Here is a 17,135-nt window from a genome sequence, read left to right on the forward strand (position 1 = left end):
TAAACCCAGCAAACAACATTCTCTTTTGCAATGAACTTATACAGAGATCAGAATCATCATTGAGAAGACATAAACCTGGATTAGACATATAATCAATTTGTAGTAAAGAGGACAAAACCAGGTTTACATTAGTCCATAAGTTGACAACAATTGGACACTCCCCAAAACATATGAAGAAAAGTACCTGATGATAAGGTGTTACAGATATGGCAGTTATCGGATGATTGCAGTTTCATTTTGAACCTCTTATAAGGAGTTATGTATGCCCTATGGATGATTTTGAAATGAATAAAACGATGAGCCGAATTTTTAGAAGTTAAGATTAGATTAGACCACACCCTCTCCCAGTCGACAGATACATTAAAATCAGATAATTCACGATTCCAGATAGATTTAACAGAAAGAGGCTTAGCAATGTGACCATTAAGTTTACCATATCGTCACCTTCCTAAAATAATTGCCTAAGTCATTTTTTCAGGTTTCTCAGAAAACACAAAAACGGAACCAATAATTGAATATCGTCACCTTCCTAAAATAATTGCCTAAGTCATTTTTCAGATTTCTCAGAAAACACACAAAAAATGAAAAATAACTTCAGAGGTTCGGTCTTCTTGATGCAGCTCCCATCTTGAAAAGCTTGTAAAATTGCCTTTTAAAATTTTTAAATTGCTTGTAAAATCTTTTGACTTAGGCCAAATAAAACGGCCTAAGTCACACTCTTGACATAGGCCATTACACTGCAGGGGTAGAACTGCATGATCTGTTCAACTGAGGATGTGGGGATTTTACCAGAGGTGGCCAGCATCATGAGGAGATGACTAATATGCAAAAAAATCATTTTTGTCAAAAAATTACTTAGACAATTATTTTAGGAAGGTGACGATATATTAAAGAAACAGAAGGCCGACCAGAGGATGGTGCGATCCAATCCCACATAGGATGAGAGGAAATAGGGGATGCCCAGGGAACTCCATATGCCTTGAGGGCTGAGCGTAACTGAAAGAAGACAAAATATGAGGAAGCTGGTAAACAGAACTTCGTTCTTAGTTCTTGAAGTGCGCAGAGCCCCTGGTTATCATATAAGTCGCCGCATGTGTTTAGGAAAAATGTTCTCTTTTGATTCCCCGTGTGCAACAATGTGAATATGATGAAAGCTGCAGCATATAAATCAAAAGTCGAAAGCAACTGTTTGCATCATTGAATCACTTTCCTGTTATCACTGTAAAGCAGCTTTGAAACAATCTGTATTGTATAAAGCGCTATATATATAAAGGTGACTTGACAACATTTGAGGATGATTTTCATAAATGTGATGCATATAACAAATACTTTATTTTTTATTTTTTTGACACTGCTTTAATCATCTCCACATTTAACCATGTGGTCATAAAAAGACGGTTCTAAATAAACTAAATTCTGGTCAAGATTAAAAAAAGACAGAAACAGCAATTGTGATCGGGGTGGCCAAGGGGGATTCACCTCTCTCTTCCTTTCCAATCCATTCGAGAGTGCAGCTCATCCTTTCAGTTCTCTCAGATCTATTCCACATAATACTGCAATTTCCAGCAAAAGCTACAGCAAAGGTTGAAGGGGAAGGGAGGTGTAAATATCTCTTATTTGCAAATGTAATGCAACATCATGCACCCAGGTGTTAAAACAAACAAAGATGTGCAACCACACACACAAAAAAACACACAAATTAATGGTTTGTGGTAAAAGGGTGGCAGAGGTCATTCAGGATGCAACCTATTCTGTCTGTTTACCCTGTCCATTCTCAGATGCATAATATTTATAATTAGACTGCTAAATGAAGTAAGTGAAAGTGTATTCATGAAAATAGCAGATGGTAACAGGCTCTGCTTTTCTTAGTGGCCTTCAGTGAACGCTAAAAGGGGTGAGAGCCGCAGAGAGATACATTTATTTATCTTTGCTAAAAGGACACAGGCTTTAATTAAATCTGAAATGGGTTCTACACATACATTTTCAATTCAGAAAATTAACTTTAGTGCACTATTTCTCCTCTTCTAAGGCCATTTATACTTTCACATGTTTTATATAATCTCAGCTTTTGTGAGGATCAGATGGTTTATCTCAGCTATTGTAGTACACCTGATGCATCACGGAATTACAGCTTCAGCAGTGTATAGTGCAATTGGGGAGGGTTAGTGTGTGTGTACATGCTGTCTCACTCACTAGGATACCTGCAAATGCTGATAAACCACCATTTCTTCTTTCAGCCTTTCTTATCTTCTCTTCTCAATTGTAGGGTCCTCTGATCACATTAATAATCAATTTTTGTCCAAACAGAAAACCGCAATCAACTTTCCGAATCTTCCTAATGATATTCCCCACACAATCCTCGGCAAAATTCATCTGACATATTTATTTATTTATATATGTATTTTTTCAAAATGGAGAGAAAAAAAAGGAATTTGAAATATCTGCAAGTGCATGCAAAAAGCAGAGAGAATGATTCAGTATGAGCGTGAAAATAGTATAAAATGCTCTGGTTTTAATGCTTTGTCTTCTAATTACTCTGAACGCATACATTGGGTTCTGGGGTCATAAAGTCTGAAAACGTATTGAAGATTCAAAATTCAAATCTGACTTAAACCTGGAAGTAATCAAAATGTTTTAAAATGTTAAAAATGTTATAATGCAAATTGCATATGAAATATTTAAGATGCTGTCACAAATTTGTAACAATGTGAACTCCATTAAAGAAGCTTGAGACATTTTCAAATCATGATTTATAGATGAAAATGGATGATTTTTTTTTTTTAGATGTGGCATAAAAAAATAGAATTTAAGTGTATCATGATCAAGTTCAAATTTAAATATTTTGTCCTTTTTCTATGTAGTTTTACACAAATTTGTGGAATTCATGCAGGTCGAGTGCTGATGTCATTAAAGTAAAAGGGGAACAAACCAAATACCAAGACATTCTCAAATTCATGTAAATTTTTTATGTACTTTTCAGTTAAACTATTCATAATTTTATTTGCTGTTAGAATTTTTGAATTAAAGTATACATTTGCAAAACAGGAGCATTTTCACTAGTGATCTAAGATGTTTGAATCTCACTCTTAATGAATGTGTGCACACATATGTATATATCAAACAACACAGATGTGCTTGGTATATTTTGAACTGTGTGTGTGTGTGTGTGTGCGTGCATGTGTGTGTGTGTGTGTACCTGGTATTCCCTTTATGGTTACCAAATGTCCCCATACTAAAAGCAGTAAAAAATGTACCTTGAGGGGAAATTTTTTCGGTCCCCTTGACAAAAACAGCTTATAAATCGTAAAAAAAAATAAAAAAAAATTGAAAATGTGAAAATTCTGAAGGTTTTCTGTGATGGGTAGATTTAGGGGTAAGGTTATGGTTAGGGGATAGAATATAGTTTGAACAGTATAAAAATCATTTTCTATAAGTCCCCATAAAACATGGAAACCAGTATATGGGTGATTTATTTGTCAACAGAAATCCTCCTCAATATCCTCTGTCTCAAAAGAAACAGGAAATCCAACAAATCTCCTTCCTGTAATCTCCCAGACACCTTGTAGCCCTTTAACTTCCATTTTTATCTTCATTTTAAGCTTCCTACTTCTCTGTTTCTGCTATCTAACTCCATCATCTCTCTATCTTCTATACTCTCTCTCTCGCTCTCTTTCTCTCTTTCTAATAAGAGCCTCCTCCCTGCTTGAATGTCCTGCAGGATCCACTTCTCACAGAAGTGCATTACTACTCATCTGCTTCTTTGGCAACACACAACTTCACTTGAAGCCAGGAACTGAAGCAGAAGGGCAATGTTCTGCACCTGGCATTGTTCAAAATCTCAGCCATTCTTCTTCTGCTAACAAGTTTCTTAAGCAGCCAGGAGACATTTGTTAGGTTGCTCTCATTCTGTTACGTCTGATCAGATTTTATTGCTAATAAAACGAACGGTATGACAGCAAAGAGGAGGCACGCCTTTGTGTGTTATGATGACTAATGAATCCCTTTGCGACATGCTGCCTCTCATTCCTCTGAACAAACGGTGCTTCGTTTAAAGAGTGTCTGTCTCAGAGAGATTCTAAGTACACCTGATACCAATCACTTCTGCCGAGTGTTCAATCACACACAAAAATGCTGATGATTATAAAAAAGAAATTGTGAGCAAATGCCATTGAAACGAATGGGGATGCTAACTAATAGCTTTTGCCCGATATTATAGACTTTCTTTGGATGAAAAGTGTATCATCGCAAGTTAAATCTGGATAATGAGAAAAACATATGCAGCAGCACAGTGTTTATATGACCTTATAAAAATCAATGTAAGACTGTGCGTGTAAACACATTCATTCTAAAACATACACCTGCAATTTTTGGTCTGCCGCAGCAGCTTAATACAATATTTGATTTTCGTGAATAGTCTGAGTGTGCATCTTCATGTGCGTTAGTGAGTGAAAAATAGAGCAAAACAAGGAGAAAGGAGTATTGTAGATGAGGCAACATTAAAGAAACAGGCCTTAAGGCAATAATCCTGTTTGGTGAATGGTACACGATAACGAAGCTCTGCATGATGACCTACAGCGCCGCTCAGTCTCTTTCCTGCTGACTCTTTGTGCTTCTGAGAAAAATATGGTCTACTCATAGACCCCCAACCACGAATTCTATGAATCCCAAAGATGAAGTGCAGTAATAGCCTAGAAACACCATGTCATCCGGCTTCCTGTTATGGACAGAATGAAGTAGAAAATTGGCCATTTAGGACAGAGCCCTGACTGGAATTTCAATTGACTGGGTGAGAAAATTAAATCAAATATAAATTCTGATACACAAAACTATTAAAATAAACTAAATAATAATAAATAAATAAAATAAATGAAATGGAATAAATAAATAAATGAAGTTTACACACTAAATCAAGATGTGCTCAGCATCTAGTGTGATGAGGTAGAGGTAAAAAATGAGCAATGGTAATAACCCTTTGAGGCTCTGAAAATGCAGTCAAGAAAATGTTCTCTACAAAAGCATGTGCAAATCCTCTTCTTTTCTTTCCCCCGCTGTTTTAGCTTAATAAAAACTCAGCTACCTCGTTTTTTTTAACTGCTAGTGGTCTTGCTGAGGGACCATCTGCTGATATTTCTAGCTTTATGTGATGACAAGCTGCTCTCACTCTTCGTAGAGAGAAATCTGGGCCAGTGGAGAGGAGAGCTGGCAGCTCTTCAAGAGGTCACACTCTTCATAGAGGCTTCACTTTAAAAAGCGGAAAGCTAGAATGTGTAATTAAACAATTATTTCTAGTCACTGCCATATGTCAAGTCATCACATTCATGGGAAATATCTCATCAATTTAAAATTATTTCCAACGTTAGTTAATGCTTTTAGGCCAGCTTTCAAAGGCATTTTGCCACTGGTAATCATCACGACTTATTAACAACTAACAACTCAATTGAGAGTGAGATATTACTTTTATACAACCATGTAAAAACACAAGAATTTAATATTGAGCTTTCATTTTGGACAAATATTTCGTTCTGTTAACGAAAGTTGTTCCAAACAATGTCAAAGTAGAATTCACCACTACACGTCTCCGAGCCATGCACATAATAATAACATTGATAACATTCTGTTTATTCTAACCTGTTAGCTGCTATTAAGCACTTGCAGCTTCTTCTTCTTCTTCTATTGTTTTATGGCGGATTGACAAGCCAACGTAAAAGGTGCATTACCGCCACCTACTGATCTGGAGTGTGGAGTGCACATAGTTTTGGAAGAATTGAAATGAATCAGTGAGAGAAAATAATATTAATAATAAAATAAATAAATAAATAGGCTTAGCACATGCAGCTGTTAATGCTCAAGCTATTTAAAGTCAGATGGATTCTAATTGGCTAGTTACAATGGCCATGCCCCCCATACGTAAAAACAAGGTGGATAAACAGTGAAAAGTTACGCTGCCACTATGTTTCCATCCACCTATTTTTATGTGCATTTTGGGATATTGCATTAAAAAAAGCTGGATGAAAATGGCAAGATTCGCATACATTTTTTCAAAATGCACATAAAAGCGTAAACGCTCAATGGCGGATACATTTTTTTTTTTTTATCCAATAAGAAGTCATGCTCATAAAATGCGATGGAGACATATTTACCGATCCCTCAACGTGCAACAAAAAAACTTTGGCTCAGCAGTGGATGTGGTTGGATAATTGGACTAACCAGCAGACCAATTTCATTGCACAGCATCTCAAATGTTGGTTGGATCATTCTGAAATGTCATTTATTTCTAGGGGGGGGGGGGGGAAGCCACAGTAGCTCCCCGATTGCAGCAACTTCCACTTTTTATTACAGAAATGTTGAACCAATTTTCCAGGAAGTTAAGTTATTTTTTTCTCTTGAACACATGGAAACGCTGTTTCATTCACAAATGTTTTATGCAAAATTCCAATTTTGTGCACAAGTTAAATTCACACCTTTGGATGCAAACATAGCTGTAGTGTATATCGACAATCTTGGAACGCTGCTCTGCCAATCAGAATCAAGGATCAGAACTATAGGGTAATAGGTATATTCAATAATATTGACTATCCTAACACAGTGTCTGAAAAGGGGCATCATTACCACTACACAGCCATAAAGCAAATTACAATTATAAACAACCAAACCATGCATTTTGTAAAATAGGTAAGGCCTTGAAGTAAGGCTTTTCCTGTCATAATCACACGATTTTAGGGTCTGTGTAAGTAAGTAAATGATCTGATGCTTGGCTGTAAAGTGCAGGTCTCCGTAGGGACTTATTCGAGTCAGTCCTTTATGACATGATTCTCTCTTGATAGTTGCTTATAAAGGCAAATGGTGTTAATAGGTCTTGCAAGGTGTCCTGACTATAAGGAGACTGAAGTAGAACCAGCCGACATGAGTTTAATCATGTCAACTGCAACAGTGCAAATCCCAGATGTTTGCTAAAGAAACCCCAGCAGTGTGGACAATCTGAGTGGGTCATTAAGGTGAACAGACAAATACTGATCTTGGTAAAGTGCTGCTCTCAAACTGTGGACATAGCAAATATCCCTTAGGGAGGGAGAAACACACAAAGATCTGCACGTCTACGTCTGCTTAATTACTACAACTCATCCTGAAATTTTTTTTAGGCATGCGTATATGGATGATATGGAGCTGGACACAAAATGGCTCAGCCATTAAAATCTACACAAATGAGTCTCAGGGGGGATGGCCTTGCGGATACAAAAGTGCTTACCACATCACATTTTCAGATGTGCTTCTTTTCAGTGAAATCACTCAATTCATGCTTTATAGGGTGGAGATTCTTGCAATGCTTGGGATATTCAAGTGGATCAGGGACATATTCGTGCCAAGACTGCAGTCAGGTCGAGTAAAATGTAAAAGAGTTTTGCTTTATTTGAATAAATAAATAAATGTGGTCATTAAAAATCCCAGGATGTCCTTCGAAAAAGAGTAGGGGTGTAACCCCGGCATCCTGGCCAGATTTGCACCTTGGCCTCTGTCCATTATGGCCTCCTAATCATGCCCATATATTGATTGGCTTCATCACTTTATCTCCTCTCCACCAATAAGTTGCCAATGGCTGCCGTCACATCATCCAGGAGGATACTGCACATTGGTGGTGGTTGTGGAGATTCCCCCTTCCATGCAAAGCGCTTTGAGTACCCAGAAAAGCGCTATATAAATGTAACAAATTACTATTATTATTATTCATTATTAAACAGAAAGGCATGTTAGATGCAGATTGTCTAGTCCTCGCTGCACTGGGATTGTTACCCTAACGTCAGTCTGGGAGGTGTTTACTGTACCGAGAGGAGCTGGACACCATTTAGGTAAATGTTTAGACAATGTGTTCAGTATTGACAAGCACAACATGGGCAACAGTTTGGCCGTTATTTGTTTAGGCAAATTGTGTTTGTCTATTTTTGTCATTGCCTTTGCCAGACCACATTTCAAGGAGTTAGGTATTAACAAAGGTTCCTTATCTTTTTCTTTCAGCACTATTTTATGATCTGTTTTTTTTTTTTTTATTGCCAAAGTCTTTGCAACTTATAGGTGAATAAAAAGTAAATGCAAAAGACAACCTATACAGAGTAACTGAAAATGATCAAATAGTCATAATATATTTTTACAAAAATAATATTTCTGTATATACAAATATTAATTGAAATGATATGTGTAATTTTTGCTTGGGAAATAGGTCCATCTCCATATGTAACAATATTTGGGCTCTTTGTTTAACTGACCTCTAACCCCCTGCGTATGACACTTTGGCCTGCGCTCTATGCCAACAAACAGTTGAACAGCTTTGATAAGAGCCTGGAACATTTCCCATTGTAATCCAGTATACAAAACAAAAGAAACACCCTTATTATCCTGAGAATCCTACACAGTCTGTTTGTTTGATTGTTTGTTGATTGCTAATTTCTTTTGTCATCCCTTGAGTGAGATCCATTTATGTGGTCCTGCTCTGCTGGGGTTAAAGATTCTTAGAGCCAGTTGTGTATTATGTAAAAATGTAAAATGTTTACCATTATCATTAGTATTTTTCAACTCCCAGGGACACTGAACCTGCTCTTATAAGACACAAAAAAAGGACCTCATAACATATTCAGTCGTGTTATTAGTTTTATTGGTTGAATAATTAGTTACTGCACATCTGTGTATTGATCTGACTATTATTATTATGTCCTAGAGCACACTGGAGAATTGTAGAATCCCATAGTTCATTTCATGAATCACTCACATTACTGATGTTTTTTATGTGCTTTTTATTTCTTATTTAAACTACTTGATTTCTTTTTTTTAAATGATAGAAAAGAAACGTGTTTTTTCTTAATTTTTGTTTTGTATCTGTATCTGTGTGCATATCAGCTGAAATACTGTTTCAATAATGTGCAAATATTTGTCATGCCATTAATGCAAACTTAACACTGCTATATAAAAGTTCTTCCTGTGTAGTCATGGAAGACTCACTTAGAGGAATGTGGCGTTCCTTTCCTCAGAATCAACAGTATAAATCCCATGTTGTAATTCTGTGTGAAGTGCATGAATAGATGGATTCACCGCGCCTGATGAATCATCCAGAAACTTCTCTTATGGAAATGAGACTGGCACTGTGGCCAGCTTTCTCGTGCTATGAATTTTTCTACTTGCTAAAATCACCTGCATCTATCATGGAGGGGTTCTGGGGGAAAGCTGGAGAAACCATGACTGAAAGTCCTGTGTGGGGGGATTTGACCGGGACATGACAGATGGAGGAAGACTTCATCATGATTCACCTCAAAAACAGGAGCTTTTTGTCAGCCACAGACAGAGGCTTAGTCTGGTCCACAATACCAACAAACACAACATGCTCTAGAATTTGTCTTTTTATTTTTTAATAATTATTTTATAAATATATATTTTTAATGATCATGTCTGTGGATCAAATAAATAAATAGTACATTTGCATTTATATTTGATCTTTTTTTTTGCTGTGTCTATTTAATGGCATGTTCTAATGTGATAATTTATATAAAAAAACTTAACTTACAAAAATGAACCTACACCGATAAATATTAAATGGGGTAAAAATTTGGTTTTCCCTATTTAAAACTTAAACATCAAAAGGATTTTTCAAATGCATGTCAATAGCTACATCATTTTTGAGTAGGCTAACCACATTAGAGTCATCATTTGTGAGATATCTAGAGCATCCTGTTTTTTTTTTTTTTGTTGTTTTTTTTAAATTAACTTATGTCTCAGTTGGCTTATTGGCTTAAGGTTATTTTAGATTATTAAACCTATTAGTTTAGTTGAAATGTTGCAAATATATTTCACAATCAATTTTTATTTCTTCTTTGGGGCGTCGTTTGAGCGTAAATTAGTCACTGCATGCTTATCAGCCTATGTCACCTCCTACTTCCCTGCACTCTCATGGGTGCAATATCTCTATTATAGTGCACACTAATATTAGGCTACACTATAAACAGAGGCACGGTCAGCCTCACTCTTTATCTCGAGTTAAACTCTGAAGACGAGAGAAAGTAGAAAACGCATGTTGGTTGTCCCTCAGATATGCTCAAGCAGGCAACCAAAGACGGCGCGGTGTTTGGGGTGGGTTTTTTCTCCTGTCAAAGGAAAACGGAATGACCTCTGGGTTTGGGATTTTCACAAAAAAAAAAGGAATCCACACGGGTTAGTTGGACTTATTTTGCTCCCAATTGTATTAAATTGCTAAGTTGGCGAGTATGTGTGAGACAAAGAGCTGGGTAGGACAGCTATTCTGGGGCACCGCATAGCACAGGAGTGTAGACTAAACGACCCGCGCTCTGGACAATATTGTTTCACATATCCAGGGACAAATATGGTGCGTCTTTTAATTTACTTTCCTAATGTTTGGACATTCAGAGAACTGCCTGACAGTTGTAGGTGACACGGAGAAATGTATTTGTTTGATTGTGGGATGAATAAGTGGCGCGCGCATGTCTCGCACGAGCGCAGGTGGATCCAATGAAGAGGCGCTGTAGTAAACGAGGAGAACACGCCGAAACTGGTCGATATTTTTAGCATAACATTTTGTAAGTCACAATTCTGTGGTCTGTGGGGTTTGTTCTTCTCGCGTTCCATTTTAAAATGTAAATAGGCATGTGTGGAATACCGCTATTCTTTTGAGGGGCAACGCTTTAATGGGAGGATTTTTCTCTGGACTACTACAGTTAATCAATTTACACATCATTTTCACTAGAAAATCCATTTTCGCGTGGATATTCATCGTCCAGCAGAAGAATGCCCGAGGAGCTTTCCGCGGCCAAAGCCCTCTACATGGGCATGGAGGTGGTGATCGCCGTGTCATCCGTGATAGGAAACGTGATGGTGGTTTGGGCTGTAAAAATTAATAGATCTCTGAGAGATACTACATTTTGCTTCGTCGTTTCTCTGGCGCTCGCGGACATTGCAGTTGGAGCGCTGGTCATCCCACTGGCGATAACTATAAGTATCGGACTCCAGACTCACTTCTACAGCTGTCTGCTGGTGGCGTGCACGGTGCTGGTTCTGACCCAAAGTTCGATCCTCGCTTTGCTCGCTATAGCCATCGACCGATACCTGAGGGTCAAGATCCCAACCAGGTAAAGTTATCCTTCTCTCATGCCCTCTGGAGCAGCTCTGCAGATTTCTTAATGCTGTAAGAGTGGTTTACGTTATGCATATGAAATATGCATATTGCATGCTATATAGTATGCAAAATACCCAATATATAAAAATGGTTTGGTGTGTGGTGGGGTCAAATAAAACTATGAAAAATAATGACGTAAATGGAAGAATTATTATTTACTATTCTGTCTCACTGAAATGTATAAGCAAATTTGTGACATGATTTAACACTTTCCCGGAACACTCTCATACAAAATGCAAATTATGAAAAGGATTACATTTAATAAGTTAAATAATAATAATAATAATTGTCATCATATTAGCCCCACTGTCGGGCCAGACTGTTTTCAAACAACATGCAGTTTATGTTGCTTGAAGGCTAAAGGAAGAAACCTAATGACATATGACTCATGCCTTTCCTGCAAATGTGCTATTTGCAGAGCTTTTCACACATTATATAGAACAATTCATAGTAAGCACTATGTCAACGGATCTGAACAGGCTTTCATTTTCGTTTTTAGAACAGGTATTGTATCCGATGATAAATGTGCCATGGTATAAATTTTGATCCTTTTTTTGTAGCAGTTCCTTATTTTTGTATTGTTCCTTGAACTTTCTATACTTACTGCTTATCACTTAATGTCAAGTGTCAGAGACATCATGGACAAAATTCGAGAAACATGCCACATTTCAACTCATCACAAAAGTTTAAAAGCTGCACCTGACTCAGTATGCACAGGTGCATTATTTCTTTAGGGCACAAAATACATACGCTATCTGCTTTTAAGTTCTAGCAACATCCTATTTATGCCTGGATTCCCCCTAGAGGAGCTAAATGCAACATACTCAGCTAAAAGCCATTCCATTTTTAAAGAGGCTTTTTGTGTGGAGAATATAGTTCTGTGCTCTTTTCTCACTGTAATGCATCAAACATGAGTCCTGTGTTCAAATCCCAGATGAGTTTAATCTATAACTTTGCTTTTAATTTTGTGATTTTGCCGTCTTGACAATCATGACCTGTACTATATGCCAAAATTAACATGAAATCCACCCCTTCAACACTTTTGTGAAGTGACTTGTGGGCAGACAGCAGAAAAAGTGTGAGGGAAATATAGCACATGGGGGCTATGGAAAAAGTTACCTCCTTCAAAAAAATTTATTTTGAGAGGTGCAAGTGGAGAGCAAAAACAATTCCATGAAAATGTTGCGAAAGAGTTATAGAGAAGTGAGGTGTGTATGAGAAGTGTATAGAGTTGCTGCCCTGAGCGACTGCCTGTCGGCTCTGCCAGGATCATTCATTGTGCACAATAGGTGAGAATGTAAACTTGCACTCGATCGGCCCAAAGCCGGGATCCGACCAGCGCGGAAGGTCTTTACGTGTTACTGTCTTTTTCCCGAGGCAAAGTATTTTTTGATTAAATGCAATACATTTGAATATGTATTCTCTCGTTATTTCATCTGACTCCATAAATGAAAAGGTTTTAATGATATCTGTGCATCATTAAATGTGAGCGAATGTTTGACTATTCTTTTTAACTCTTTAATGTAAATGTCAAAGTCAGTTAGAATAATCTGAATTTCATGTGATCTCAGCTTGAGAGACGGGGAGTGGGGGAAGAGGGGAAGAAATGTAGATTAGGATGACTTGGAGGTGAGACTTTCGTCTCGATATAGTGCACAAGAGGGAGTTCAAATGTTAATTTCCAGCAATGTCCTTTGTCTTATCGAGGAGTGGTCATTCCTCAACCAGTTCTTCCAGTTTTTCCAGTCTTACAAGAACAAGTTATCAAGAAGTCCTCTGGACTTACAATGGGGTCCAAAATATAAGACCACTAGAGAAAATAATGCTTTTTTCTCATTTAATGAATCGTTTTCCATTGCATATTATCTTATCAGCATAACAATTTGAGTAGATAGTTGAATATGTATCATCTTATCTAATATGTCTCACTGATAGCAGCATTTGATCTGTATGAATTCCACAAGTTCCATCCATGTTATCCCAGCATGATCCCAGAATAATGGCAGGATAAGCTTAAAGGGTTAGTTCACCCAAAAATGAAAATTCTGTCAGTAATTACTCACCCTCATGTTGTTCCAACCCCGTAAGACTTTAGTTCATCTTCGGAACACAAATTAAGATATTTTTGATTAAAACTGAGCGCTGGCTCACTCCTCCATAGACTTCTAAGGGAATGAAACTTGCTGGCCCAGAAAAGTTATTAAAGAGATCGTTAATATAGTCCAAGTGACTACAGTGGCTCAATCTTTAGTATATCAAGCGACGAGAATACTTTTTGTGCGCAAAAAAACAACAAAAATAACGACTTTATTCCACTATTCATTTCCTTCTCTCTGGGCCTCAAGTTGGTTCACGTAGTGTTTTTGCGCAGCGCGTCTGTGTTACACGTCACCACATAGGCTCACTATTGGCCAACGCTGGTCATGTGTGTGATGTGTGGTGACGTGCAACACAGACGCGCTGCGCAAAAACACTGCGTGAACCAACTCGAGGCCCAGAGAGAAGGAAATTAATGGAAATGAATGGCCTATGGAGGAGTGAGCCAGCGCTCAGAGTTAATCAAAAATATCTTAATTTGTGTTCCGAAGATGAATGAAGGTCTTACGGGGTTGGAACAACATGAGGGTGAGTAATTACTGACAGAATTTTCATTTTTGGGTGAACTAACCCTTTAAGTACAGAATACTAAAGTTCTGTGGTCTACTGTGCTGATGCAGAATGTTACATGTGCATTACAACCTACTTGCAGAAGACGGGTACAAATGATTTGACAAATTTGTTCCACTCTTCAATAATGCATATGGCTCTTATTCTGTATAAAGTCATGCATCACAACTTTCCAAACACAGCCATCTATTTTTGTACAATCAGAAACCTGATCCTTTAATCACAGCAACAGTGCTTCTCTTGGGCCTACAGTATGCATGAGTGAAAACAGAGTTAAAGACTGTGGCTCTGGGCAACAGAAATCATGCAAAAGAGTATGATTATTTAGATGAAACAAACAATCCATCATTTAACATTTCTGTGTTTACTTAATGTGATTAATAAAAGGACATTCAAACAATGATTCAAACAAAAACCATCTACTGAATCTTAACAAACAGGGAGTATTGACTCAAAGCGCCTTTGTGTAGAATTCAGTCAGACAGCTGCAGAGACTTGAAAGTCTGCCATTAAATCATTTACACAAAAGACAAGGAGACTGGAGAGAGACCTAGAACCTCAGATGAAAGATGTACCTTTATTGAAGGATGAGTGGGAGTGGGTTGGACTGAAACAGGCTTTCTGGTGGTGGTACTTTGTCACAATTTGGCTCTTAATTTAAAGTTACACGGCAGGTCAAAGAAGCTGCCCTTGGTCATTCAAAGACTACTCCTGATTTCAAGTAGTGATTTGCAAAGTAATCATAATTCTGTACTAATTATACAAAATTTAGCCTTTGATTTTCTTGTAATGGAGATTGTGAATATGTATGTGTTTTCTTAACTGCACATTTTGAAATATATATATATATAATACTGCATATCATGAGAAATGGATACAAATTAAAAACTTGTTTAACTCTTGTGTTCTTGTTTTATAGTTATAAGCGAGTGGTCACTCCCAAACGAGCTAGAATTGCAGTATTCATGTGTTGGACGGTGGCCTTCATAATTGGCTTGACTCCCATGCTGGGCTGGAACAATTTACACAGCCTGCAACGTAACAACGGCTCACTCGGCCCTGACCTCATCATCACCTGCCAGTTTGAGAACGTCATCAGCATGGACTACATGGTCTACTTCAACTTCTTTGGTTGGGTGCTTCCCCCTCTTCTTTTCATGCTCATCATTTACTCTGAAATCTTCTACATGATCCACAAGCAGCTGAATAAGAAGGTGTCCAGCCACTCTGAACCGAACAAGTATTACGACAAAGAACTGAAGCTGGCGAAGTCTCTGGCGCTAGTCCTTTTCCTGTTCGCCGTTAGCTGGCTCCCTCTCCACATTATGAACTGCATCACACTCTTCTGTCCGAAGTATGAGAAGCCCATGTTCCTCATTTATATAGCCATTCTGCTCTCACATGGCAACTCTGCAGTCAACCCCATCGTTTACGCTTTCCGCATCAAGAAATTTCGTACTGCGTTCCAGACGATCTGGAAACAGTACCTCTGCTGCAAGGAGGCTCCTCCCCCTGAGAGCCAGCCAAGCGAGAGACTGGATAACAATCACTATATCGCCGCTGCCACTGCACGTCTAGACCCTGCTTTGGAACATAACGTCTGAATGACTTCCCAGCATCCTCTGGGGAGCTCGAATGCCTTCTGCTGGCTGGACAGCCAAAGCTGTCAAGTCTCGGTTTGTCTCTTTTGAATGTAAATCAGAGCTCACCACAGACTGTTCTGGCTGAAAAGTCAATTTATTGGAATGAGACCGCATCGCTCTTAAGAGAAGGGAAAGTTCATAAGAGGCAATCAGAGGAAATCTTGCTTTATGGAGAAAGGCCTTGAAGAATGTTTTGAAGTAAAATGTGTTTGACAGTACACATCATACAATTAACTATTTGCTCAAATAATGCACACAATTGTATATCGTGCAGTTCTGGAAACCTATTCACCAGTAAACTGGTTCAATCTGAATGTATGCAGAACAGATATCAGAGCACCGTACACACTCAAGGTTCTTGGATATTCTACTTGTATTCTGAACCTTTGTGCACAATGACAGAAAGAGGATGTCAGAAACAGTGTCAAGGAGGTGGACACAGGTTTTTCTTGTCCTATTATGGAGTGTCTGAGCACTGGCCTGTTATTGTGAAGGACAAAAGTATGTACTGCAGGCAGCTGACATTGCATTTCACTCACAGTTGAGTGACTCACATATTGAGGTTCTCTTGCCTTTTTGCAAATTTGTGTGTGTGTGTATTGTGTGCATGTTATTACAAAACTAGAATCATTAGAGGAAATGAAGATGCACAGAAGTTCTATTTATTCTTTTTTCTTGTGACCGGAAAACAAAAGTGGAACTGTCTGTGCCAAAGACTAAATCTCCACTATTTGAATATTAAGGGTTAAAGCTACAATATGCAAGCATTTTTGGCCTCTAGAGGGCGCTACATTCCAAACAACAACAACGGCGTAGCTTGATGACGATGTGAAGGAGCGTGGAATGATGGGAACTGTCGTTTTAAACTCCACCGTGGATGTAAATCAGTCAGACGGGAATCGAAAAATCATGGTCATGGATGAGGCTAAGTTCTTTTTTTATAATGACATGCTTTTTGTGGCGAGGGGGGTGTGGTTCAGCGCGGTCTGTTATGGGAGAGAGAAGAGACGAGCAAGTAGGTCAAGTGCAAATGACGAACACCTGTTATTGCAGTGATCGGCGTGGAGAGACCGCTTATAAGCCGCGCGCTGGAACGAGAGAGAGAGACTGAAGATAAAATTGACGCAGAGAAAGAAAACCAGTGGATCCGAGCTCTCATTTTTGAACTGTTTTGTGCCGTCGCGGTTGCCGCGGTGAATGCGCGTTGTGCGCGACTTTTGTTTGTTTTGCTTTATTTTAATAAAGTACGAGTCCCAGTCACGCCGACCCCTGTCTTCTTCCTTCCTGACTCTTGAACCTCATCACACTTTTATTTCATTAAAATGAATTAACCGCAAGAAAAGTAAGGTTTAATACTATTGGTTATCATAGATGTTACTGTATGTCGAATTCATTGTTGTGATAACGCGGCGCAGTTTTACGTGTTCTAAACAATTGTTGTAAAAGTACATTCGAACATACCCACATCATTTGCCAATATACTGATTAATCTTTATGTATAACACATGCTATATTTATTTACATGGCCATAAACACCAGACATGATAAACAATGTCAATAAACTAAACACAAATCTAAAGCAATAATACTTCCCTTACATAAACATAACTATTACCGAATGCTACATTAGGAAAATATAAAATTAAGCATGCTTT

General features: G+C 38.0%; 1 protein-coding gene across 1 annotated transcript; it reads left to right on the top strand.

Annotated features, from left to right (window-relative positions):
• The first annotated feature begins 9,957 nt into the window (after nt 1-9,957).
• adora1b (adenosine A1 receptor b) lies at nt 9,958-16,746 on the top strand. The gene is made up of 2 exons (XM_084389570.1): nt 9,958-11,123; nt 14,757-16,746. The coding sequence occupies exons 1-2, from the start codon at nt 10,783-10,785 to the stop codon at nt 15,439-15,441; spliced, it is 1,026 nt and encodes a 341-aa protein (XP_084245696.1). The 5' UTR covers nt 9,958-10,782; the 3' UTR covers nt 15,442-16,746.
• Nucleotides 16,747-17,135: the final 389 nt, after the last annotated feature.

Source organism: Rutilus rutilus (assembly GCF_951802725.1).
Source record: "Rutilus rutilus genome assembly, chromosome: 19".
Taxonomy (NCBI): domain Eukaryota; kingdom Metazoa; phylum Chordata; class Actinopteri; order Cypriniformes; family Leuciscidae; genus Rutilus; species Rutilus rutilus.

Excerpts from the sequence above, each read along its gene's own strand:
- adora1b (XM_084389570.1), top strand. The coding sequence starts at position 10,783 with ATGCCCGAGGAGCTTTCCGCGGCCAAAGCCCTCTACATGGGCATGGAG. Across the intron at positions 11,124-14,756 it reads AGGGTCAAGATCCCAACCAG|TTATAAGCGAGTGGTCACTC; the intron begins GTAAAGTTATCC and ends CTTGTTTTATAG.